Source organism: Parambassis ranga, chromosome 12 (assembly GCF_900634625.1).
Source record: "Parambassis ranga chromosome 12, fParRan2.1, whole genome shotgun sequence".
Classification (NCBI taxonomy): Eukaryota; Metazoa; Chordata; class Actinopteri; family Ambassidae; genus Parambassis; species Parambassis ranga.
In genome coordinates this window covers 10345857-10373396 of record NC_041032.1, presented here as the reverse complement: position 1 = coordinate 10373396, position 27540 = coordinate 10345857, and the positions used below count along the sequence as shown (strand labels likewise).

Genomic DNA, 27540 nt, shown 5'->3' with positions numbered 1-27540 from the left:
TCATAACAGCCACTTAAAAGAGAAATGCGTGCACCTCTCCTGCCACCCTGTGGGTGTAAGCAGATACTGCAGACACAATGAAGCAGCTTAGATCTGCCTATAAATTGTATTTTCATATGAAAAAAGCACAAACAGTACACGAGTAAATACATAATCTGTGAATACTTTAACAACTTATGTCATCATATAATGATAATCATATACATGATGCATGTTGGTCTCCAATTGGTGGTAGCTACAGGCCACTTAAAACTTTCCCTATCCTGTTAACTCTGACTTAGAATGGGACATCAAGCAGCAAGAAATAAGGCATTTAAAAGCAGAAGAATTTGCAGGTTTTTTTATTTAAACACATTATTTAGTCCAGTATCAAGGAGTAAAAATCACTAAAGCGTGATCCTGTGCTTAACATTTTATTTACTCTGTGCTCTTTGTAGCTCTGCTCTTATGTGCTAATGGCTCTCAGCAGTCTCTCACTTTGAGCACCTGCTTTTTTTCTTCTTCACTGTATCACTCAGCTGCTAATATATACCTCCCTCCCCTCAGACCTGATACCATTAGATATGTACCACCCTCCATTACTCACAGTGACCGCCTACACCTAACTTGATCTGCCAGCAGACACATGTTCTGTCAAAGATTATCAAATTAGGACCGTCTTTGCTGGCAGACTTTTGTGCTCCATTGCTCAACCGGCTAATCTAGGTAGATGCGTACAACTGAGTGTTTATACAAAATCTTTACAGTAAAGTGTTTGAGTGAAGGAGCAAGAGGTCTATCACTTGGCAATTATCTGCAGGTTTCCATGCTCTTTATTCCCTCTTTGCTTGGCTCACATTAGTCGCACTAATAGGACCCCGCTGGCTATTCCTGGTGTTCTAAAAAGTAGGCCGCACTCCCAGGGAAAGGCTCTGGAAGCACATGGGGAGAGCTGCAGACAGACCTACTGCAGATCACAATGTACCATGCAAGCACAAGCCAAGTCCACTACCCCACTTCATTCCCACTGTTCTGCCCAGTACATAAGGTTTTGAGTTCACCCCTTCTGAAGCCTGACCTGTGAGATCCGCTGCACAGCAAGGTGAGCAGCATGTTTTCAGAAGTGAATCCAGGACACAAATAACACGGTGCTGGCATGTGTGCCTGTTTGTGTATTTGTGTCCGTGTGAGTTTAACAGGTCAGAGGTTATGTCAGTATGACTGTTACTCTTTAAATAGCAGTTGGACTTTCTAAGAGATAAGGTGAAAAAACAACAGGAAGAATTTGTACTGTTCTGTCCTCACAGACAAACCAATCTAGAGCTGTGGCTTATCCTAAAACATAATAAGCAAATCCAATCTCCAAAGTGCCTCACAGACAGGAGAAAGTCACTCTGCAATATTCCTCGAAGAACAATGAAAAAGGGATTTGTCCTAAATTCTGTCCATAAATATAACCGTCACATTCACAGTCTCCGTCAATCAAGAGCGAAAAAAAAAAAAAGATGAGCTCTATTTCTGAGCAAACTCACCTTCCTAGCCACAAAGACCACATGAGCAATCCTATTCCTGAAATCCAGGCTGCGTATAATAAGAAAAAGGGACAGCCTCCAGTTAGAAGTTAAAGCTGCTTCCTCTAAAATAGTTTCAGCCTCACAGGGGATTCTTCTCCCTCACTGTGACTGCCAAATGAGATCCACGTAGAGGTCAGATAGCTTCCTACCAGCCTGAAAGCAGCCATTCTTGTGGGACTATGCAAAATAGCCCCCCCAACCTACCCAACCAGGCTTTTCTCCCTTTTTTTTAAAAAAAAAAAAGACTGATAAGAGAATGAAACAGCAGGTTAATCCATGCACTGCCTCGCTCTTACCTTTCCAGGTATTTCTCTGAGAAATCCACCATGGTGTGAAACATTGGTGCCAGCATGAACGCAGCATTTACTGCATGTAAGTGTGTGTTAAGAGTGCCTGTGGTCAGGTCCCAGGGGTTTGTTTGGCAATCACATTCCTCTAACCCCTGAGAGGCTCTGGTAGAGCTTTATATAGTCCTAGGGGTTTGGAGAAGGCGGACTCAGGGCTTACCCAATCCACATGCAGTATTCAGAGGCCAGATTCTATCCACTGAGGTCTGGAGAGATTCAGATATTGTAGACAGTTTAGGTTTCACTGCACAGAGTGCTTCTTAGCATATAGGGCTAAAGTGACTGGTGGCTCAGTATTGACTGGGATAAATATAAGATAAGATAACATAAGATAAGATAAGATAAAACTTTATTAATCCCGAAGGAAATTCTTGTGCCAGAGGTATTAAGTTACATTAAATGCAGTTAAGTACAGAGTATAAGTGTCACTATAATCCAAAAAGAGTACAGTACGCGGTATGAGCACAATATATGATACATGGATACAATATGGAGATGTAAGGTGCTAAGTAAACATAATATAGGAATGACAGTGATGCCTGACATGATTATCTAGCTCTTCTCCCTACAGAAAGGGGAGGAGTTATACAGTCTGAAACATAACCCCCAACAGGGTGATGTAAGACATAGAATTTGACACAAAAGGTCCAGGTCCAGCTTATCTGGTAATTACAATGCTATATACACCAAGCAAAAAACAGACCTGCATATAGACCTTAAAATCAAAGTGAAAAGGGTCAGATTCATGCCTCAGTTTAAGATCTATCCCATCTTTTCTTGGTCTTTGCAATTAGAATGTGAAAAAAAATCAATTTCTGGGAGTTCAACATCAATTCAGCATTGTCACCTGTGTGGTGCAGACTGTTCTTCACAGCGGCAGCTTTCAATCGTTCGCCTAAACTCAACATTCATGCAACAAGGTCAGTGCTCACTATGTCAACTACATAATGAACCATCCACCCTGGCTAACTCTAACACCTCTAAAAAGAGCCCTGTCAGCATAAACAGGTGATTCTGGCTGAAACGGCTGCTGAGAGAGACAGGATGAAGGCCACGCTGTGAAAAACACCATCTTCACTTTACATACATACACAGTATTTAAAATCATGCCACAGACAGAAGCACACACAGAGGGTCATTTACGCTTCTAATAAACACCTCACGTGGATCATTTGGTTCTTCATATGTAGAATCATTTGTCAATAAGTAACCCCCCCCCCCAAAAAAAAAAAAAAAAAAATGCCATGCAGCACTAATTGAAGTTTATGGCTTTGTTGCTACCAGTTTGAAACCACCAGATGTGGGGGAAGAAAATGGGAGAGTAGCCATGCAGGGATCCATTGCTTGAGGAAGCAGAACACCTGGAGAGACTATAAACAAATGGTGATAAAAGCAGAGATAATGCAGACAATCCCAGGAAAACAGCTGTGCTGGATCCAGAAAACTAAACACAGGAAGTAAAGTGTGCATTAGCGAGAGGAGGGGAAAGAGGTGTGAGGAGATGGAAGAAGGTGTGGAGAATAAGCAAACATACAGGGGATGAAACTGAGACTGGGAGGAAAGAGACTGGACTTTTTATGTTTTGAATGAATGAAGAGGAAACAATCAGTGACTGCTTTGTAGCAGTGACAAGAGGAAGTCTAGATAAAGTGCTTATACATGTGCAAGGACAGACAACTTTCATAATATGCTGTCGATCCTTCACATGCAGCAAAAACAGCACTGACAGGCCAAAAGCATGGGCCGTGTGAAGCAGCCCTGTGGTATCTGGCACCAGGATGTTAGCAGCAGCAGACACTTTAAGTCCAGTAAGTTGCAAATTAGAAGTGCTGTAGGTCAGACTTCTTCCCGGCACACTCCACTACACCCTCTCCTCTCAGACCACCACTGAATGGGAGCACACCACATTATTTCAGAGATGCTGCAACCCAGCAGTCTGACCAGAAATTCTTTATAAAAACTTGTCTGAAAGCTTTCACATCTAGTGCCTCTTCTGGTCAAGACTGGAAAAATCAGACGACCAGAGGTCAGAGAGTACATTCTTAAAGCTATAACTGGCCATATCAGACTTCTATGTCTATTTGCCTTATTGGCTTTTATGTGTTACCCAATATATGTGGAGTGTATAATAATCATTTCCCCTGTGATATTTCATTCTATAGCATGATGAAAAATAGCTTGAAATGGAAAATGAATGAAAACAATAAAAGCAGCTGCCGAGTGACAACAAGCTCATGACATTGAGAATTGAACAGGGACAATATGAGCTGAGTGCAAACATCCAAGCTCATTTTAAACTATGATGACAGAAGAGACCCGCATCAGTGCATTCAAAAATATTGTATATAACTAAGCAGTCCAGGTTAGGCATCTACAACTCCTCATTCACAATTTTGCTTGTTTGCCAAAAAAAGAGCTCAGAACAGGAACAGAGCTATGCGTAATATTAGATAAGCTAACCTGATGATGAATGCTGTGTTTAGCCACTGCTTTCAAAGAAAATCAGTGTGTGCTGGCCACGACCTGTGACAACAGATACAATCCACAAGAGCAGCTAGAGCGGCTACTACTGATACTACACACACAGTCATCTGTACATTGTCTTTGCAAGTCTTCATTAACAGAATTTTACCCCTGTTGAAAGAGCTATGAGAAAGATTCACCTTAGTAAATATCTGTTTCTAATAAGAGAACCCACTTCTTGTCACTGAGGTTTTGTATTGCCTGTTTTTAGTAAAGCAAATACAGCTGATATAGTCTCACACTTTGAGGGGAGAAAAAAAAGCAGTGGAATTTTAATCACTTAATCTGCGGTTTAACTAAACACCGCAAAGACACAGTCTGAGTTGGAGCTGGAGAATGGTGGAGCTATCAAGCCCCAAGGACGGCCAGCATTTTACTGTGCTCGGTGCTAGAAATGTGCTTTCATCTTGATGAAGAGGAGAATGAACAGCTGATGAATCACCAAGGTGTCGACACACACAAATACGATCAAACAAACACTCTCACACCTTACTTCACACCTCAGTCAGAATGTGAGACACACACACACACACATATGGTACCACAGAGCGACACACACTTCATTGACCACTTAATTAAGAAGATGATGACCAGCATTACATGATTCGCTTAACTTTCACTTTTCACCTGAAGCCTATGATAGCATCATAATGGCTGAGTTAATCACACATAAAATTAATGTAACTTAAAAATTAAAAAGGAGATCGTAAGTGGATATGTCCTCTCAGTCTCCAATCACACACACATGCTAACATGGTGTCAGATTCAGTCTCAGTTAACCCCCCATGGGCTGCAGTATAAAACATATTATCATTCACCATTTGTTTGGACACAAGAAACCCTTGTCAAACAATGGCTGTTAAAACAGAGTGTGAAATTGTTGCCATTTTACTGGATTACACAATGATGATTAAATTAGCATGAAAAAAGGGGCTGCTGTCTGAATACAGTTGTCAGTACTTATCACTGAATTGCCACTGGCTCACTGTCATTCCTGTTTTCCTCCCACATAAATTATAACCGTGCCACTTCACAATGTTCACAATGAGCTGACAGCAAGCGTGAAAATGACCAACAGAAAAGGAAAAGGGAAACTCATGTGAGATCTGAGTACTTACAGGTTCTTGGATTTCTTCTTCTTTGTCCCTTCAGGGCCGACCTCGCAGCTACAGGGGGATCCGGAGCTCAGCTGAGGGGAGAGGAAGGAGAAGACACACTGCATCATCCACCCTCCACAAAGATAGAGGACCCTGTAACCTCATGCAGATGCTGTGGCAAACTTTGAATAACTCCAACAGGCAATGGCAAGCAAGATAGCAAGTCCTTGTTGTGTCCAGTTAAGCTAGGCCAAGCCACCAAAGTGATTAATCCATAGCAGCAGTCCACACTGTAAATCCCACAAAGCTTTTGGAGGTCTGAGGTCTTCTGTATCTTTAGCTAAGTGTGTGTAGGCAGCAGTTGATGGTGAGCAGTATATGTCTGGACGTAACACAGTAAGGAGAAACTGTGAGAGAGTGTGAAAGACTACAGCTGTTGTTTCTCTTGGCCTCCAACTGTGCCCAAGGTTTGAAGTGTTGAGCCGAGACCACCGGTTTCACATTACACTTTCTGCCAACCCACCATTTTGATTGGTTAGGAGCAAAAAGGGAAGTTGCTTCAGGGTGGAGAAAGGGTCAGTCTCCACTAATCTGATGGCCTGAAGCTGCCCCATTGTATGTGTGTGTGGCTCTAAATAATGAGCCATTGTATTACTGCAACACACACAGTTCAATCTGAGCTGAATACTGACCACAGCTGGTAACGCATGTGTATTGGGTGTGAGGAACTGTATTGCAAAGCAAGGACATTTTGGCTGGCATTCACTTCCTCAAGGTGTTGTTGTTAAGTTGTGAATGTGTGATTACTATGTCCAAGGGCATAGAAAAACTGCAGCATGGTCAAGATTCTGAGGTCATTAAAACTGACAAAACAGCAACAAAAACAAGTGTTTGGTTTTTGTATTTATACTAAAATTGCTCTATCAGATGATCATTGTGGGACAAATAAAGGTTTTCTTAATATATATGTCGTTTTGGTAGACATGTATGTTTTTTGTGCATCTGCCACATTGTGTGTGTGTGCGAAGAAATAATTCTATTCTAAACAACAATGCTGAGTCTGATAGGCAAACATGGCTCTACCCTACATGTGCCACACTCCTGGTTGGTCTATAATTACACATATCAACTTAGTGTGTGTGTGTGCGAAGAACAGTTTACAAGAAGGAAAACATGTTTGACAAATAAAAAATATAAACATTTTAGTGGATTTTTGTCAAATGTGACATGTGTCCCCATGTCAGCTGTAACACTGGCATGCTGATGTGGCTAACTACAATGTGTTAATGTCCCTTTAACCCCAGTGCAGCTTTTGATTGATATTAGCTCAAATATCTGGTTGTGTCTAGTGTCTGTGAATGATTTGTCTCCTCAGAGCCCTGATAACAGAAACAATCTCTCTGCTGCATCATTCTCCATATTGACTCCTCCTTCCAACTGAGATAAGGGTTGTCATAACTGAGTCTATGTAATGTAGGAGATGTCTAAAAATAAGTATACTTAGAGCTGCTGTTTGATGGGTCCAAAGACCTGTCAAGCTATGCACTATGCGCACAAACCTCATCCAAATCACTAATAGTGATGAAGATATTACATAAAAGCAAGTAGATCAAAACATTTACATACACAATAATGATATTATTAATATATTATATTGTATTTTCAAATCAGGAACTGTGGGATTTGCTGGAGTCATCTTCTAGGAGCACAACCCATATTTTATGCATGAATAGAGATTAAGTCACTGAGGTTCATGAGACATCAAAATCTAATTATTAATCTTAGAGAGGGGACAGCACAACAGGGAAGTCCCATTCCCTCTGGAGCTGTCACCTTGACTTTCCCCTAAAGCTGCAGGAAAGAATCGGAAAAAGACTTTGCCCTCTGCAGAGGCATCACTCCTGATGTCAGCCGTATAACTGCCCACACATACAGGCTGAATGAGATCCACATGGACACACACATGCAGGGAAATGTGTGTGTGGGGGAGGGAGGAGGGGAATCCATCATACGCATACAAGCAAACCACTACTGACCACATCAGAGAGAAATCCAAACTGGAACAGCATGAAAGCCTAAGATAGATCATAAAATGTAATATTTACAGAGACGTGGAAGGCATGAAGATGAAAGGTATTTACTTTTCACCTTCTGCTGCCTTGTCATACACACACACACACACACACACCGCCAACCCTCCTGTCTTCACCTGATAGCAGAACCATAAATCTACATAACTGTCTCTTGTCAGTGTAAAGTGAGTTAAAAAGGTGTGCCTTTAAAGTTCCACCATAATTTGATCAAGCTTCCCATCGTCTTTCTCTTTCTCGTTTGTGAGTGCACAATCTACGGCGGCACATTGATTGAATTCTACCTAATAGGGGTCATCAACAAATCACCACCTGCCCATTGAATGTCAGCAGTTTCAAGGCACTATGTGGGAGATTTATTGCCTAAATGAACTATTATATAACATGGCCATGGTGGTGCCGATTTAGACCAATAGTGAAATGTAATACTGCAGAATTAGTTGTTCTTTGTTGGCCTGCAATCACAGCATTACAACTTAAATCTAAAGTTTTCCTTTTTGCTCATTCCAGACCCCAACAAGGCCCCTTGCATGCACAAAAGAAACGTAGACACACCACACACATGTACCCACCCAGACTGCCTGCTAATAGTCAGTGAAGCGTAAAAAAGGCCTTTTCTAAATATAACCTTGTAGTGTGTGTGTGTGTGTGTGTGTTTGTGTGTGCGCATGCTTATGTGTATAGACTATTGACATGCTTCAGTGAAGCCAGCAAGAGAACACCGAATCTGCCAAAGACCACACAACCATCAAACCCCCCAGAGGCACTGGATACAGATGTTCATATGCTGTTAAGGTTCGTACAGATATACAGATACAGGTTTAACCGGCAACATGTGTGTGTCACATGTGTGTTTGCCTCAACATGCGTGGGTGAGAAAAACAATTATGGGCAAACACGTCTCTAATGGTGCTAAAGTAAGTTCATAAACATGTGGACACACATGTACGTGTTTATTGAGGCAGATTTACGGGAGATTGGTGTGTGTGTGTGTGTGTGTGTGTGTGTGTGTGTGTGTGTGTGTTCTCATCACCTAGACAGGGTAAAACTATCCATCTCTACCACAACAAACTGTACATTCTTCAGCTGTGCTGCACTAACAAACACATTGCAGGAACAGTATCCTAAACACAGCTAAGAAACATTCTTGACCCAGCCAGCCCAGACTGCAAATCCTCCAGCAGCATAAAACCCTACGTGTGAATGAATGAATCTCACTCTTTGTGTATTTACACCTTTTTTTCACCAGTTCACCACTGCTGCTTTTCTTCATCAGCCCTCGCTTGGAACACTTCCTTCCTTTTCATTTCCCTATTTCTTTGTTTATATGGAAAATAAAGGACACGCTTGTCGTCTGAACAATGTTACGGAGACTCCAGACAATCTCCCATTCCTTTTAGCAAAGCCTTAAATTGGGGCTACATGTTGGAACACCGTTTCCTGACATTGTGATGCACTTCTGCGTTATAACTTGTTCATACTGACACAATGACGTCCTGCAACATGTCTCCATGTCCCTTCTCAGCTGTGTTTTGACTAATGTCTTCTAGCTTACGGCTACTGCAGTAGTATCTTCTCCCAGTTAAACTTAAGCTTCAAGCCCACATAGGATGCCCACACTGAGCCTTCACAGTGCCTCGAGGGCCAAAACTGCTCTGGGTTCAAGGCAGGCTTAAGACCCTGTCAATACATACATAGGTATCTGTATAAACGAAGACTTTTCCCTTCGTTTGTGCCTTTCATTTACACATAAATGGAGTTTTCGTCTGTTAAAACTAATCTATCTAAAAAAAACTGGAGATTTTGGAAAATGCAGTATTTGCATTTCAATGAGAACTGACAAAAACAGAATTTGCACGTCAGTTCATGCAACCTTTTTTTGTGTAGTACGGCTGCCAGAGCAGGCTGTAGTCTAGTAATGGAAGCATTCTGCGTAGTGTTTGCATTTGCAAATACAGCTCCTCTTACTATGTAGAGGAGCAGAGACATGTTAGGTCTCCAGGTTCAGCAATTTTGAAATAACCTCTGACACAAAGAGCCAGACTGAGTTGATGAGGCTTCTGATTGGCTTTCACGGCTTTCTCCTTCTTCCTACACTGCCACCCACAGGCCTGGCGTAGTTATGACGGCTCTTGGGAGCTTATGTGGGCTAATGTAAATGGAAACTTTTTTGAAAACGATGATGTGTGCACAATGTTAGTTTGAAAAACGGAGGGAGGGAAATATTTGTTTTTCAAAATACCCGGCTATGTGTAAACGGGGTCTAAGTAAACAGGGCCCATGTGGGTTAGCTGATCATTTTTAATTGTTTAAAAAAAAAAAAAACTCATTGCTAATCAGCGAAATAACCATTTAAGATGAAAGAAAAGTTCTGTGGTGTAATGATGAGCACAGTTATACCACAAACACATGTGATGCATTTTGAACACTGTGGGAACGTAACTGTGAAATTTAGAAAACACATGGTTCCAAAACATGAGCCGTCTCACTGTGGAAATATATCTTCAGTCTGGCACATCTATTTTTAATATACTTATCATGCATTGATATAACACCAGCCAGTATTTGCATAATGTGTATTTGTATTCTGAGCAAATAAGTGGACACGGCTTGCTTCTTCTGATGATAATCTTGGCCGTTTCCTGTGCTTGAAAGTGTCTGCACTTTCTCGTAGATCCATGCCAGAGGGTAGAAAAGGAAAAACAGAAGAATCTGCTTTCTCTCCAAGGGGGGCACTGGAGGAACAATGGGTGCTTTTATACGAGCCAGAAAATACATCGGTATAAAGATTAAATAAAGACACAAGCTGATGCTTATCAAAGAAACGTGGTAGAAATAGACCACGAAAGCTGAACTCAGTGGGGGAGCATTAATGATTATCAATCCACAAATGAAGTTTTCACAAGACTTCACCAAATGTATTATCATAAAGAAGATCCTTGTTGTTTCTTTAAGTCTTAGATTTTCCCACATTTCTTTTTATAACCTCGAGAAAACATTCCTGATCATTTTTGCCTGTAATTTTTTTAATCCTCATTGTTTCAATTTATGTCACAGGAAATATTTTTCCATCTTCACTCACAAATAAAAGGAAATTTGGGGGTGAAATAACCTTGCAGTTGTAAGGCATGTCTCTGTGAGAAAGTACACTTATATCACTGAGTGGCAGATGTGGCACACAAACACACCCATACAGCACAATGGGACAACCACAATACTCAGTAATATCTGAAAATAAACTCAGTAACCTACAGACAGGATACTGACTCATTCCTACTCACTACATAATGAAATGGGTTACAATAGGCACATTGTCTGCACAGGTTTGTGTGTGAGTGTTCATTTTAACACAGAAAAAAATAATAATGGAGCCTAGTGTTTGTATTTGGTGCTTGACCTGCCTCTCCTCTGCCTCCTGTTATTCAGCACCTCTCAGGAGATGGCTGCTTCCTGCTTAAGTACTTCCCATGTCGCAGGATGCTAATGAACAATGCAGGTACAATGTCACTTCTCTGAGCCCCTCAGAAAAGCCATCATGTCAGTCAGGCCTAGCACTGCTGAGAGCCATTAAAAATGTTATTGACATTTTCTGACCAGCACATGACCTTTCTGCTCAGGATTTTGAAATGTCTGCAGCCTCATAATTCTTCCCAAAACCGGCAGATATGCAAAAGCAGGACCATCAGGAAAACCAGAGGCCAATCATTCCCAACCGGCTGTAGCCACACTGGGTAATCCATGTATTTTCTCATGCTTCATTGATTACATAGCTACACTTCAGGGTGTTCACACTCAATAGCGTAAGGGACATTTTGACAGCGCCCCTACAGAGCCTAAATCACTGTTCACACAATAATATCTCACACACGAGTTTAGGTGCGAGAAAAATTCCAGCTTTCTGAAGACGGACCGTTGTGAAAGGTAGACAGCAAAAGATGCATTTTTGAATTTAACCAGCTTAGCATGGTGGTACTCTGTGAGCCTTCTGTGTTGGCAGACACTCTCAAAGGGCAATTAGCACAGATGATGGCTTTGTCACTTGATATTAATGACTCACACACTCTGAATGTCGTTTTTTCTGGATGTCAAATGCCCTTCATTAACTCCAGGTGCATGAAAACATCCACAGACGTGTGTCTCATAACATTCAGGATTGAAGAGTTAAAAATAGTAAGAAACTAGAATCACCGCCTTGTAGTTCTCCAGCTAGCTTCATGTAATTTATGCAGGGGTGAGTCACATCATTAGCACCTGTCTTTGAGTTCAGGTGAATGTTTGCACCAAAGCTGAAGAAATTTTCAAGATATAGGAATAAAATGACAAGCTGAATTGATATGGTTAGCTGCACAAATGGTTAAAGAAAGAGGTTACCGTGATGTCATTTTACTACCATAATATGCCACTGGGTTGAAGTCATGTACAGGCACAGAATGTCGTTCATTAGTGCAAATGCATTTGTCACATTCAGTTTTAAACAAACATGAATGTAAGTGAGACCTCCATCCTACTGTGTATTCAGGCATCAGCACAGGGTCATTGCAGTGCTGAGCTCCACATGTTCACACTTTAAGGGACACATTGACTTTTGTTGGTCAGTTTTTAGCAGTGTGTATTTTGTTCACTTACCATAAAAGTAAAACCATATTGAGTAAAGTAGCAGATTGGTAAGAGATGTATGGCATTCAGGAAGGAGGGGTTGGAATGCTGCGACTGAGATTCCAGGGATGGCAGCGACGGAGTGATGTGGGTCACACACCCACCGCTGTAAAGGTCGTACTTCACCTCCAATGGGAAGCAAACGACACATAACTCATAGAATATCTGTCTTTACTGCCGTCCTCAATTTGCAGAGTGACAGATAAGAATAAACAATGTGTTCTCTGTAATGTTTTAAGCCTGTACTTCCACTCATCTTGGATGTTGTTACATAATAAAAAACACAATGTCAACAACTTAAAAAAGTACACTTTGTTTTTTTTGTGTCATTCACGTGTCCGGCTCAAAGCATTCTTTAGGTGTAAAAAAACACAAAGACAAAAAAACAAAAGGAATGCTTGTGGTAAAGTTTCATGTTTTTTGACTGCTGCTGTTTTTTAATAAAGTGACTTCTAAAATTAAAAAACATACAGTGTAGGGTTCAGCACGACCCATCATTAACTATTATATCGACAATACTCAATGTATTTGTTTAATAGTGTCATTTATTCAACATTAATGTGAAATACAAACTAATCTTTCAGCACTCAGGGCTGCGTGATTACATGTGTGACTACAGTTTCTTGTAATAATAAAAGGAAGCAGCCTGCAGCAAAACGCATGCAGAAAAAAGATTGTTCGGTCCAATGAAATATCAAAGAGTGAACTTTGATTTCCCTTTTTTCTTCCTCCAGGCCCGATTGTTCCCTTGACCCTGTTCCCATTCTTTGAGGATAGCACGTGTGCTCCCATCGTCCCATCGGCATTGTCCACCCTGACTCTTGCCTCCTGGGGGAGTGTAAGTGAGAGTGTGTGTCATGTTTCTGTGTATGCTTCAATGTGTCGATAATTCAAATGCAGTCAGGGTTATGTGCTGATGTGGCCCACATAGCTGGCATGCAGATGAAGTACATCACGTTCTTGTTATCTCACTGTATGTACTGACTTTTACCCAAGACAGAACACAAGGAGACTCGGACAAAAAGACTCAGTTCACCAAAGTGTCTCTATTTACACTGCTGAACGGCGTGCCTCCTAAAATGGTTATAAATTAGCATTAATATGTCAGGGGATGAGAAGACAAGAAATAATGTTGCTCCAGTGAACATTCGTGGGGTCACTGCTTTCTAGTTATGTCTAGGAGTTATTATGCTCAACACTGGTCACATGTCAGATGATTAGTGATCCATGTCTGAGTTTATGAGCATCTGTATGTGTGTATATATACACTTGTGAGAAACCATCTATGAGTATTTATGTAATCACTTCCCGCCTCAGTCAAAATGCTGCTATGGCAACAGGTGCTGTAAACATCTCCACACATACACAGAGGATACAACTATGAAACAAGAGGCCGTCTGGATCCTCTCTTGGATTAGCTTGAACGTCAGGAGTGTGCTTTGTTGTGCCAGCAATAGCATCTAAAGTCCCACCACTTGATGAGCAGAGTGCACATACTGCAGGTAAGGTGAGCAGAGACCATGCGTCTGCTGAAACGAGTCCAGCTATTAAGTGCAGTGACATCAGAGGATTACAACAGAAACTCTGCAGAGTGTTAAAATTCAAAGGTCACTGAGGAAATGTAGACTGCTGATAGTTCTAATGTTGTGTTATTGTATTAGTCACAGGATCAAATTAATTTTTTGAAGAGTCAATTTCAAAAATAGCACAGATGTTCTTTGTATTGGAGCAAAAACAGAAGAAACAGTTTGTTCCCACACAGCTTCACTCACAGCAGGAGCTCATTAAAACCTGCAGAGTAATCACAAACAGCCAAGCGATTGATCACAAACAAACAAGAGGAATGGTAGCTTCATTAGCTAGGGATTAGCTAGCATTTGTGGTGAGGGATTTGTGAAAGGGGTGTAAGTCCACGTGGAGGCCGCTGAGTGTTTTAGTTGTAGAGGAAAAACAGAAGAAAAGGATGCAAGTAGAGAAGCAGAGTCTCCTCGGCCACGTGGGAGCCTCCCTGGTGAGAGGGATTAGCGTGGGATGCTCTGAACTCTCATGAGGTCACAAGGAGTTACCAAGTTCACCAAGATAAGGGTTCATTTCAAGGGAAAAATAATAAAAGTGTGTTACTATGTTCTCGGAAATGATCATGACTGATTCTGCAGGTGTAAGTGTGACTACATACGTTATCAATTCAAAGTTTCATTTGTTTTTAACTGATGCTCCTTCCTACATCCATCCTGCAGAAGCTTATAAAACAGATTCAAACCAGCCAGGATGGGATTCCTTTGGAAACGGCGAGTTATATGAAACCCCGGCATTAAAACAATCCATCATCCAGACTCATTTATACATACTGTACATTCAAACGCAATAACATCAGTGTCAGAGAAGGAATGGCAAACTGGAATATTTAACAGTTTAAGTTGCACTATAATGTTACTTTATGCTGTCTCCTCTTGTCTGTGCCTCTGAGGACACCATCCCAGGAAAAAAATGTGTATATTTATTAAACGAGATACAAACTGGACTCACTCAACCACTGCCAACCCCCCCCTCTCAAAAAAAAATCCCTGTAATCAAGGAAACGTGTGCCCTTTAAATCACTTCATCCTTATGTTTATGTCAGTTGCAAACCTGGATGTACTGACAACTGGCTATTACAGACACAAAGACATAATAAAAAGAAAATAGAGATTGGGTGGAATAACATACAATCTGTCTGGGAACCCTCTAGTCTAAGCACTTCAGCTACAGAATAAGAGAGATGTCTCTACTTTCACAACAACTTAACAAGAGTTCCTTCCTAAATGAAAAAGGTCTGTCTCCTCTTCCTCACCACCATCCATAATGTGGAAGACTACACACTGAAGAAAAACACCACATTCAGTTCATTCACATGTTGCTGACTGGATTCTGTGTTGACTGTTTGTTCGGTTCTGCTCAGTAAATATTTACATGTTACTCATTTAGCTTATCTCTGGATATGTCCATGTCTGGCTGCATCCTGCATGGATTTGAACTCCGGAGACCTTTTGTCCTATCCAGGCAATCTACTGTACAGTCAAACAGAAGACACACACACACACACACGTTTACCTACAGTCCCAGTCATGCAGTGTGAAAACAATGCTGCCAAATCATACGTGCTAACTGTGGTTGTACACCTTGGCCCCCTGGATAATGATCACTGACATGGTTTCAAGTTTGATACGACGCTAATTTGTTCTCGGTAAGCGGTTTCCACGAACCTCTTACATTCGCTAAAAAACAAACTATTATTAGGTCTGGTCACGCATGCTTGCCCATGTGAGGCATCATGCATTGCAATCTTGACATCAGCAAGTGCTGTCCTATGTCATACTCAAACCTTTGAGCTAAATTAGGTAAATATGCACATTAGGGTCTGCAGAATGAGGAGAGGTCACCTCTAATATATGTGTCTGTGTTCCTGGACATGTAGACATGTAGCTAAGGTTCTTAGAAATTACTTAACAGACAGTACACAGTGTTTACTAATATATTTGTACGGTACCTAAAATAGCATGTTTAGGTTCTTGTAAATGTTTATCCTGCTTATCGCTGTGCTGTGGACATCTAGAAATGGAAGAGTACTCTAAAGGCACGTTAAACTCAAAACATGTTGTTCCAAGCTCATTTCTGTGTGTTTAACCCTATGCTGTCCACACAAATCATGCCAAAAACGACCTCCACGTACTGCTCGTGTTTTATTTTTTGATTGTAGATCAGCTGGACAGGTTTGATTTAGACAAAGGGGACTCATTCCTGTCAGATAAAGCCGTGTGCACTGTTTGTCCTGTATTAGATGGCCCTGTGCCATTCAGCCTGTCGAACAAATAGATAATATGCTGTAATATCTGACAATAGTGTAACGAATTCTCTCAATTGGATCACTTTGAATGAGCACTCTAATGCAGCTGCATCCAGCTAAACAGACAATGTGAATTCAGATGTGCAGCTGCCAAAATGTTTGTTTCAGGAGGACATAATAGATGGGCTGATTATTTATGCAGCGCAGCGACATCATTGTGTACTTGAATGTTGATTGTGAAGTGTTTTTTGAGCAAGTTCATCATACAAAGGGGGGGAGAGGAGATGATAATAAAGAATGAAAGTAAATGTTGCTGCAAATGTAATTTGACTAATTTTATTTCAGGTATTTGTCTGACTGCGCATGTTTTCAAGTCTAAACTATTTCCATTTTGCATCATCCGCCTCAGTATCCTTGACACCACACAGGAATGTAAGCATCCTGCAACCGTCAGTAAACACATTAAAACGTCTGTAAGAGCTGATATTTATCCTGATTTCAAACAAACATTCAGACCCCATAAACAAAATGTTTGGCCGCGGTTTGGCCGAAAGCCGTGGAGTGGATCCACATATGTCAGCTGCACCAACGTCTGTGTGGATGCAACAGATTCACACAGACAGGCAAGATGACTGATTGTGAGATTTGTGGAAAAAACAGAGGGAGGATTTGAGGGTTTGGAGAGGAAGATGAGAGTGCAATGTAATTTAATGGTCTGATTGGAAAGAACATGCAGTGGTTACGTCTTATATAAAAGTATTATGTAAAAGAGCTCAGCGGAATATTTTATAACTTTTAGACTCATTTATTAAAATTTCCATTTTAGTTGTTTAATGAGCTATGAAAATGCCTACAGAAGCAGCTTTGACCAGTCTGCTTTGGCTATATATGCAGCGGCATATGTTCCTCAGGCTGTACGGTTCTCTTCTTTTTGATCATTAGCAGCAGGTCTGATATGGTCTGATATGCCTTAGTCTCTGTCATAAAGCTCAGTATTCATGGTGGAGTACCACAGGGATCAATACTTAGACCAATATTGTTTTCCTCATTTTAGGTCTGTGCTAATAAAAAATCAAACTGGCCAGTCACTGTTGTTTAGCATAACATTGTTTATCCCCCATACCATGCAGTGCATCTAAAATCTACCATCCAGAGAAAGACTCTTTGCTTCCAAGACAACTCGTGTCAGTTTGGTTATGTGCTTTAACTCACAGCACTGTCTCTTCCTGCGTTTAACCATGAAGTGACTGCATGAAGGATGAAAACAACAATCAAAGGGACACAAGCACCGGATCCAGAGACAAAGTCTGGAGAATGTTAGGTCCACCTTTAGCCGTCAGACTTTCTGCCCTGTCTGAAAAGCCAAATGATCATATATGATACCATATATGACCATGTATGATATGTGTGAGGATGTTGCACCAGTGACATCATATCTAACAGTCTTATTGTGGTGAAGCAACTAACTCAAGTCAGAACATGAATTGTATATTACTATTAAAACAAGGCAATTTATATTCATTTTTTCATAAATATTAGTTTCCTTCTCATTTGTTGACACAATCCCTCATCAGCCTGAGGCAGCAGGAGCAAAGTTTCCTGACATGATTTTTCTTGACCTGCTCTCTGTCTGCTTCTCTGGCTCTGATGATCGGCCACTAAAAACTTCAAGAGAGAGGAAAAGGTGCAGAGCGGAAAGAAAGAGAGGGCCAGAGTTAATGCTTGTTAAAGGACAAGTAAACACTGCCTGGAAAGAGAAAAGAGAGGTGACAGACGGGAGGGGCTTCACATAATGAAATGGTGAGAGAAACTTCTGTCATACTCCTCACTCTGTGATGCATGTACACTTATGTACTGCACAAACAACCCTGTAACTCATTCCAAACATTATTGTTTTCAGAATATAATCACAACGATGCATGGATCCAAAGTGAAATCTAGCATTTAGTCATTTAAAAAGACTTTTTTTTCATAAAATCTGGCCTTTACTGAGGTTAACCTGAGAAAAAAATGATTACCGTAGTTTTCTCTACATGTAGCTGCGATCAGACAGGACAGCGATTAATGACCACTGCAAGGTGTCCATCACTCACCACAGTTATGAGAACACCATCTGGGTGCTCATAGTTTCACTGCATGCTGCCCTTCTGATCATTGAGAACATATTTATGCACTCAAAATAGCAACTCTAAGTACATCACAGAGTGTGATTGCTTTAAAATGTCCTTTCATATCTTTCCCTACACAACACGCACGGACATGTAAGAGCTGATTAGAGCCAGATTTTGTATGAGAACTATAAAGGTGTTATGAAATAAATTCATAACCAATTTAACATCCAATAAAATGCTCTCTGTTACGCACCTTATAAATGCACACACATGCACTGCACCTAGATATGTCACAAGATTTATGAATGAGAGAGTTTGACAGATCATTTTTTAAATAATGGAAACACAACCCTTAAAGGAACTGTGTCCATGACGCCAATAGGTAGTAAAATTACCCTTGAATCTGCCAAGACCAATAGGCTCCAGCTCTGTCTGCTGCATTCCTCCACAGCACACTGCACACATACTGCCATTTAAGGCTGCCGAGAGTGCTGACAGCCGTGTGGAAGGGAAGGTTGATAAAGAGAAGCAGTACTTCTGCTGTTCCACAGCGATAAAGGGAGAACTTGTCACTGAGTCTGTGGGACATCTACAGAGCTCTGATATCACTACCCTGATCTTTTATTTTCATTTGTCTGCACTGAGAGACGCTCAGGTGTGCAGCACCATAAATAGTGATGCTGGAATTGAGAATAATCTGTGTGCATTCCAAGAAGAGTGTAACGACTCGCAAAACACAGTATTTTATGACAAGAACGTCAGATTCTTCAACACTTGCCAAAGCAAAAGATATGATATCCTGTGAGACTAATGGGTTAAGGCAATGTGATGCATGCCGCCCTCTGCTGGACAACAGGAGCCACAGCTACCTGCACTAAACTCAAAATCCTGCATAAAAACATTCACATTGACTCAAATGAGAGTCACAAAGTAGTGATTTATATATTGCAGCTCTCTGTATAGCACAGTTTATTTGCACTGAATTCACTGGAATTCACTGGAATTTTCACTTTTATAGTTACAAATGTGTTGTACCTAATGGCATTAGAATGTAAATAGAATGATGCAGTATTGTAAATGTCAGGCTATGATGCAGTAAAACAATGTTCAAAGACTTAAAGGTAAAGTTGAAGATGTATAAAAAAGTCACTATGGTTGTTTATATTAGATAAAGTTGACGTCAAACCTCTCAGACATAACATTGTTTCTTGATAGATGTTGTGTGTTTCCTCTACTTCACCACTTGATGTCACTCTTTTAAAAGAAACCAGTGCAGTGAAAGGTTGGACTGGACTGATGCAATATTTAGAAACAGAGCTTCTTGATAAGGGTCAAAGATAAAAAAAATATATAAATTTTTGCTTGTATTTCTTTACCTGTGTGCCTCAGTATGTTTTTATTTTAGAGTCTCTTACCTTCCTCCCGGAGAACAGCATACACAGCTGGTGCATGGAGCCTCCATTCTTGGTCAGCTCTTTCTTCAAAGTTTTGGGGGATGGGAGTGTCCAGCCACCCTTGTGGTGTGAACCCCCGGCCTCCAGGCAGTTTATGGCATTGTCGGAGGTGAAACATGGTGTACGGGGGTCCTGCAGGAGGCTACCCTCACTGTGCGTGCGCCTGCGGAGGGAATTCTGCACGCTGAGCCCACCTCCTCCATGCTTCTCGCACGTGGCGCCCTCTACCATGCTACGGCGCTTGCTATCTGTGCGCTGCAGGTAGGCATCGTCGCTGTCATCTTCATCGTCCTCCTCCTCAGACTCCTCATCTTCATCTTCATCGTACTCTTCTTCATCAGTGTTGGGGGAGGAGAGTGCATCGGCGCTGAAGGAGCGATCGAGGCGCAGCTCGGGGATTACAAATGAGGATGAGGAGGAGGAAGGAGGAGCGTTGGTGTCAGGAGGCTCTGAGACATTGTCCTCATCTGTGTTTGACACCACTAGATTTAAGTTCACCTCCTCTTCATTCCTGTCTCCTTCGTCTTCTTCACCTTCTTTATAACACATTTCACTCCCTGCACTCTTTCTGCTCATCTCATCCTCTTCATACTCTTCCTCTTCTACTTCTCTCTTGTCCTTCTCATCCTTCCTCTCTCTCCAGATCTCCATCTCGTGTCCCTCGATACTCTTGCAGTCCTCACCCTCTGTGGAAGGAGGCGGCGTGGGAGGCACCTTATGTCGCTCATCGGAGTCCATTAGGCCTCCAAGCGGCATGTAGATCTCATCCACAGGGGTCAGCGGCTCTGAGGGGTGAGGGCTGCCCAGTGTTGGGGGCTCTGAGGGACTGGAGGGATACAGGCTGCTTTCCTCACCTTCTGAGCTGCGCGGCGGCAGGTGGAGACACACACCTCCTCGATCTCCTCCGATTCCGCCCAGCTCACAAGAGGGGGCATCCACCTTAGGCTCCAACATCTGGAAGGAAAACAAGGAGAGAGGACAATCAGTCAAATCTGTTTGGACAATTATTGCACAGGCTGGATACACAAGCCAAAAATATGGATGGATGTGATTAAACTGCAATGTCAGTATCAGCCCAGATGCAATTAATATCTTTTGAGAAGGTCACAGTGTCAGTTTAAGTGATGATAGTTCCGTCACGATTTGCCCAAAAGACCGATCACAGCATGCAGTCTATCATGTGTGCGCTGCCTGGAAGGCACAGAGACGGACATCTTTGATTAAGAATAACAAAAATCAGAGGACAGCTCATAGTTGACCTGCTAAAACTGAAAGCACACCCACAAGTTATCACATAAATGCAAACTGTGTGGTCACAGTGCGGTCAGCTTCATCAGTGCTGAGTTCATATTGTTATGTGTGATTGTACTGTCCACGCATCAACACAGTGATTCAGTCAAACTAAGCTGCCTTCAGGGACTGCAGTAAAAAGACAATATCAACCTCTTACAGGAATTGATGATATTGTTGCTACAATGTGTTAAAAGCTGTCGCCCATCTGTTCACCCATCTATCTCCCATGATTCAAATCTTTCATATGACCACACACTGTCCTCAACGCTTCCTAAAGGGCCAAACTAAATATTCCTGTCCCTCACACACACAAACAAAGCTTGCCCCCCTCTTTTGGCGATCCATCTGCATTACCTTCTTCCTAAAATCAGCTGTTTTTAAACACCGCTTTAAAACCTCTTCCAGCCTGCGGAGCCCACAGTGGGTGGATCATTATAAATGCATTTTGAGTGGGATAACATTATTCACACTCACACGTTTTTATTTTAAATTTAACTAAAGGTCACAAAGTTTGATTTATTTATTTTTATTATTTTAAATATTTATGTTCATTCGATGCAATGATGCTGCAGTTATTCCTTTTTTTTTCCAGATTACGGGGTCTGATTTAACCCAAAGCTTGCCATTATTGTGTTTTTGTAAACTAACTGACCACAAAAATACTAGAAAAACAGGCAAAGGTTTGGCTTATTGGATCTAAAACCTCATCCAGAGAATACAAGTTCCTTTGAGAGTCCTACATATGGTTACATGTAGATCAGCTCCAAACAAGAAGGAATGCATGAATACTTTAAATAGAGATGATGCACTGGATTCCACTGTGATATCAAATATATAAGTGTTGCAGTAGATGTTTCCCAAAGCCCTACTTTCACCACGGGAAATCAGTTGTGGGTCAAGAGCAAACTGAAAAGAAACGTACCCTCTGATTCAAAGTACTCTCTATAAAATCTGTGAAATCACAAGCCCTCAGCTAAGCCTACAAAATCAATTCTGCCTCTTTTTTTAAACTCTGCAGCAAGTCTAGTGAAGGGCCTCATTGTGCTTTGCCAGTTAACCATGATGATAAGCTCCAGTCACAAGATGCTCTGATCTAATTGGAGATAACGTTGCCTGCTCTCAGGCAGCTCTCATGATATTTCACAAGCTGTTTGTGTACTTTTGCAGCTAACATTAGATTGCCCCGGTTGTGCTTGACTCTAAACTTTTAACCCATATTCATGAACTTTGCACATTTTGGTCTACGATTCAGTATAAAAAAACTTGAAATTAATATTTATATTTCTATGATTGCAGCTCAGACAGTATGAGTACTGTATTAGAGTGAGACTTTTGTTTTATGGTGCAGAGCCTGATGCATTTATGTATGGATATATATTTTCTTCTTTGTGGTGTTGCATCTTAAAGATCAGGTTAAAAATGCTTTACTGACTAAGCTTCTTTTTGTCTTTTAGGTTTCTTCAGTGGCTGTATCTCTCAGGACAAGGCCATCCAGATTTGCATAAAGTAAATCCTTCTTTCCCAAACTTGTTCCAAAATTCACTGCATGTTTATTTTCTCTAAAAGGCAATATGGCAAACTGACTTTGGCGGCTGAGAAATAATGATTTAAGGACTTAATTCAGGAACTATAAATGTAAGTATCACCTGAAGTTGTCAAAGTGATGCAACCAAGAAACTCTGTTTGACCTTCATGGGTTGGCAAAGGCACAGCCTTTGTAGACTGCCTTCGAAGGATCCAGCCCCCGAATAAAGACGAATATCTGATCCTTCTGCTTTAGTTGTGACTTAATGAAGTTTCAGCCCACTGGCTTAAAGGCTGAGCATATTAATGATCATAATAGAGGTCTGCATAACTGGGATCCTCCAGGGTTGACATTCCAAATGACCATAGATGGGGATTACAGTATCTGGTTTGGTGATATCTCCTATTTGCAGATGATGTGGTGCTGTTGGTTTGATCAGACTTTGAGACAGTCTGCAGCTAAATAAAGAGGCCCCAAAACCAGAGAAACTTGCTTTATCATTCCAGTAGTGGGCTGGGAAGACAAGCCAAGGGGGCAACAGTGGCGCAGTGGGATAGCAGGGTTGTCCAATAACTGGAAGGTTAGTGGTTCGATCCCAACTCCTCCCTAGTCACTGTTGTGTGTTCTTGGGCAAGACACTTCACCCTAGCCTGTGGTACGCCTTGCTAGTCATTGTATGACTAGCAGCCGTAACGAATTTCCCTCTGGGATTAATACAGTATCTAAAAAATAAAAAAAAAATAAATAAGGCACATCTCTTTGGGTGTTTCATTTACTATTTCCCAAACCTGGCCACTCAAAAGCCCTTTCAGACTAAAACGAGTTATTCTGGGCTATAAATACAATTTTGATGTTCATGGATATATACAACTGCCTGAAGGTGATCCAGACCTCTCTTTTTTTCCTTCTAACTCGTCCTTAACCTCCCTGTGATCCCATCTAAATGGTTCACAGTAGTGTTACAGCCAAGACATCAAGGCTTCATGGTGATGCACAGGGTATGAGGGGTATTTTTAGAATGAAATGTACTTTCATAAGAGGAAAGTGGAAGTAAAGCCTCTGCCTTATCCCCCCTTCCTTTCCATCTGTTCTTCCTTTGTTCGTGGCAGTCAAAATCAGCACTTACTGTCTGTAAATGATGACTTTCTGTTGTGTCATGAAGCTTGCCATGCTATGTACATGCTGATCTGACAACAGAAACTGTTCTGTCTACCTCTCATATATGTAGACACGGTTTCTGTTTGTGTGCATCACTGACCCCCGTCTCGCACATACAAACCCTTGACTGTTGAAGATATGGCTTGAGACACAATGGAGCCACCTGTCCTGTCAGATACACTTGTTTCTTTTTCGCACTCTCAACAGCACACACACAGGCGCTCACACACACTAAACCAAGCAGCTTCATATTAAGCCCTTTTAAGCATCTTGTCCTTGTGTCATCTAAAGATATGAATGGCCGTATTTATGAATTTCAAGACATTTTCTTAATATGATTACACTCTTTAGCATTGTCCCTTCAGTGAGCTTGCTTCAAAAGCTAATGGGCAATGAGACACGCACGATGCACAAAGCCTTTGTCCCTGTGTTTGGATTCGAGTGCGTACATATGCGCATGTACAATACCACTGCTCACAAATGCATCTCAAAGTCATCAATGATTCAACAGAATATAATCTCTGCCATTGCTTCAATTAAGCGAGGATACAAAACCGGCACTAAAAGGCTGAGAGAGAGAGTGAAATGCAGGGAAAGAGAGTGAATAGATGGGAGAGACCAAGTGGATAAGACAAGCAGAAGGGAGGAGGGAAGTCAGCAACAACACAGCAAAAAAGATGAGTTAGTGGAAAAGGGCAGGAGAGAGCAGAGGAGAGACAGCACATTCAAATGAGCTACCAACGACAACAAAGCGTTGTATTGATTATGAATTTCCAAACAGATCTTTTGTTTTTTATGGTTGGTTCATCTTTGTGGTCAAAGATCATAAAGCAGAAGACTGGATTCAGCTCACTGAGAAGATGTGATTTAATGCTTTGCTGGTCAGCATGAGCTGTGAAGTCACTTCATCTCTGTGTCGGTTACTTGTTTTCAAGCTCAGGAAGCAGCTATACCGGGCACTGATGTTTGTTCCTAGCAAGTTAGCAAGCCCCAGTAAATTTCACTAGCACCATTATATGTAATATATACACTCAAAACTGTCCAACAGAGACAAAAAGGCTAAAGAGTATTGTTTCATGATCAGTTGGTCCTTGACTTTAAACCACACAGAAATAATGATTCTGTACAGGCATCATCTCAATAGGTGATGCTCATGTTTTTCACTAGCACCACCAAGACTTTACCATTTGTTGTTTCAAGTAAACTCTCCCAGCAGCTCATGAATGGACTTTGTACTATATTCCATCATTTTAGTGCTTCTTTGCATTAATGGAAACTTAGACGATGTTTATAGTGGACAGAAATAACACAAAATGCTGTCACGGTTCATGCCCTAATGTTCAGAAAATATAAAAACAGCATATCTCTCCATTTTCTCACATTCTTCACATATTTGGTCATCCAAAGTAGTAGAGTATCACTCAGTTATGAGGTCTGCTCTCAGCATAGCTCAGTAATTTCAAATTAAGCTAAAATGTCTATACCATACAAGTATTGCTATTACGCACAATAGGGTGGGGTTTCCTCACACAATCAACATTTTCTGAAATAAACTTCAAATAGAAAAACCCGCCTCTTATAATTAGGACTACATAGAATCAGGCGTGGCATAAGCTATAGGGATCTGAATAGATAAACACACAACCAGTTTAGTGTATCAGAGCTGCACTAGTGAAGGCCTGAATACGACAGGCACAAACACACTGTGGGCTACAAACAAACTTGTGGTCACATGTCAGCAGATTGTAAGGGTTTACCATGTTTACAGCATTTGGCTCTGTTCACTCTGTTCACTATGTTCCCATATGGGCTTATGTCCAAATATTTTATGGATTAAAGAAAAGAAAATAGAAAAAAAAGAAAGAAAATATCACTGAAACCTTATATGTTTATTTGCAGTCTGTCCCTTCCCCTGTTGCCCCAAGGGAGTTACAACTGTGACATTGTGTAAGCCAAATGAGCTGTAAAGGTTCACATTATTTCTTGCATATCATGCACACATATACAAAAACATTTCAGAAAATGTGACCAGCTTTAATTGTGCACATCACAAATTACAGGTCACAAACCTGCTGGACCACTGATTTTGTTTTGTTTAAAGCACAACCTGAAGAAATACAATCTGACAAACACAACCTGCATTTACAAAAAACAAAAAACTAAATATTCCTGCTCTGAATATCTGAAGGTCAAAGTCTTCTCATAAAGATAGTAGCACAGGAAACCACAAGCTCACTTGTGGACAGTCACTCGGGGATAATCATGTGACCTCTGTCCCACAGTAACCACGGAAACAGGAGACACATCCCAGGGGGAGCAGCTGTGCAATGCATTCTCCAAAAAGCTAAAGATGTACCTATGAACCCAGCTCTGCCATCATGGTCCCTCCAACCATCCAAACAACCCGTCCCCCCTGCGTCTCAATAACAATGTGCCATCTTCCATCTTCATCTCTTTCCATCTTTCCTTTAATTTCCTGCATCCGGTAAATAAGGACATTGCATTAAAGAGCATTAAAGTCCTCTCTTGCTTCACTTAGTTTAACACTGGTGGGTAATGGTTTAATGTGTCCAGCATTACACTTGCCAAATCCATTTCCAACCACAATAAATTCAGTTCTTTTCAATTAGCACTGCTGTTAATATTGTGCACCACCAAACAAAAGCCTTGTCTTCTCCTCTCTCTCTCTTTCTCTCCTCTTTACACCACCTCAGTGATGGGTCTCTTTAACAGCAATTTGGGTGGATGTCTCTGTTATGCAACACTCCTCCCATCCGCCTGTATGACTTATTTTTCACTCCATTGAATAGTCTTTACTCACCGAGTTATCTCATTGATTTCTTCAAAGTATGAGTAAGGTCAGAGAATCTGAGAGAAAACATCCTGTTTATACGCAGCCCAGAGGGAAAACATGAAATAAGCATGGTGATAGCAAAGAATAGGAACAAAGTTAGACTTATTCCTCACTGGCAAACAGTATAATCTGCTTCCAGCTCTTACATGAGAGAAATGCTCTTTTTATGAAACATAAACTCCACCTGATGATTCTGATGACCTGTAATCAAATTGAAATATGCCTAATGTCCTCTGTGTTGTTTAACAAAATATATCTTATTGCACTTTTGCACTCCATGGTGCTTTTTAGTCCATTGTTGGTCGAGAAAGTTTTCTTTGATCTTTCTAATACATAAAGTCCCAGCATCAGTGCTGGTGAAGTTATAAGCTGCAAGGGAAGATCCAAAGAGAGAGTGTAATAAAAAAAAAAAAAGATGAAAAAGATGCAAAGAAAAACACTAAATACTTTGTCTGAAGAAACTCTTCCTGTGTCTGAACAGCTTGGGGCTCAAAAGAAAACATTCCAACAGAAATCAGTGCACAGAAGCATGGCTCCGTGTATAATTGTCATTTGGAGACTATACTAAGCCTCCTTAGGGACGTGAAGCTGCTGCTGCTGTTATCCCCCTCAGGAGTGATAGACAACTAAATAGTACTCACGAACCACATTAGTTTCCAGCAGATTTAGTCATACACATGCATCTCCATTTGTTTATTTGCAGGAAATCACGTCACAGGTTGCTAAATAAACAAGTAGGTATAGATCTGTTCACTTCATGCAAACACATATCATATGCTGCTTAGATATTGTCTTGGTGTGTATCTGGGTGTGCATGTCTGCGCATGCTGTAATATAAATTTAGCAGGTTTTCATATAGACTGTCCAGAACGATCTGTGGTCTGGAGATATAAGAGTCATTATTGCTTTGTGTAATAGGAATACCTTGTTTAAGGACCCAACCATATAGGTGATCAATCTCTGAATGGCCTCATTATATGCACCGCAATGCTCCGGCCTCTTTTGCCCTTGATTTTTACTGAGAGGAGACCGATGAGACTGTAATAGTCGTTTATC

General features: G+C 41.1%; 1 protein-coding gene across 5 annotated transcripts in view; it reads right to left on the bottom strand.

Annotated features, from left to right (window-relative positions):
* Nucleotides 1-27540, bottom strand: part of rgs3a (regulator of G protein signaling 3a) — a 103922-nt gene that overhangs the window by 6330 nt on the left and 70052 nt on the right. For 4 of the 5 annotated variants that reach the window (XM_028417575.1, XM_028417571.1, XM_028417573.1 and 1 more), the window contains 2 exons: nucleotides 19616-20608; nucleotides 5542-5612 (listed from right to left, as the gene is read on the bottom strand). In XM_028417575.1, coding sequence (XP_028273376.1) covers nucleotides 5542-5612; nucleotides 19616-20608 — 1064 coding nt within the window. Of the gene's footprint in view, nucleotides 1-1849; nucleotides 1983-5541; nucleotides 5613-19615; nucleotides 20609-27540 lie in introns of those variants that run through there. The other variant, XM_028417574.1, reaches the window with a different exon arrangement.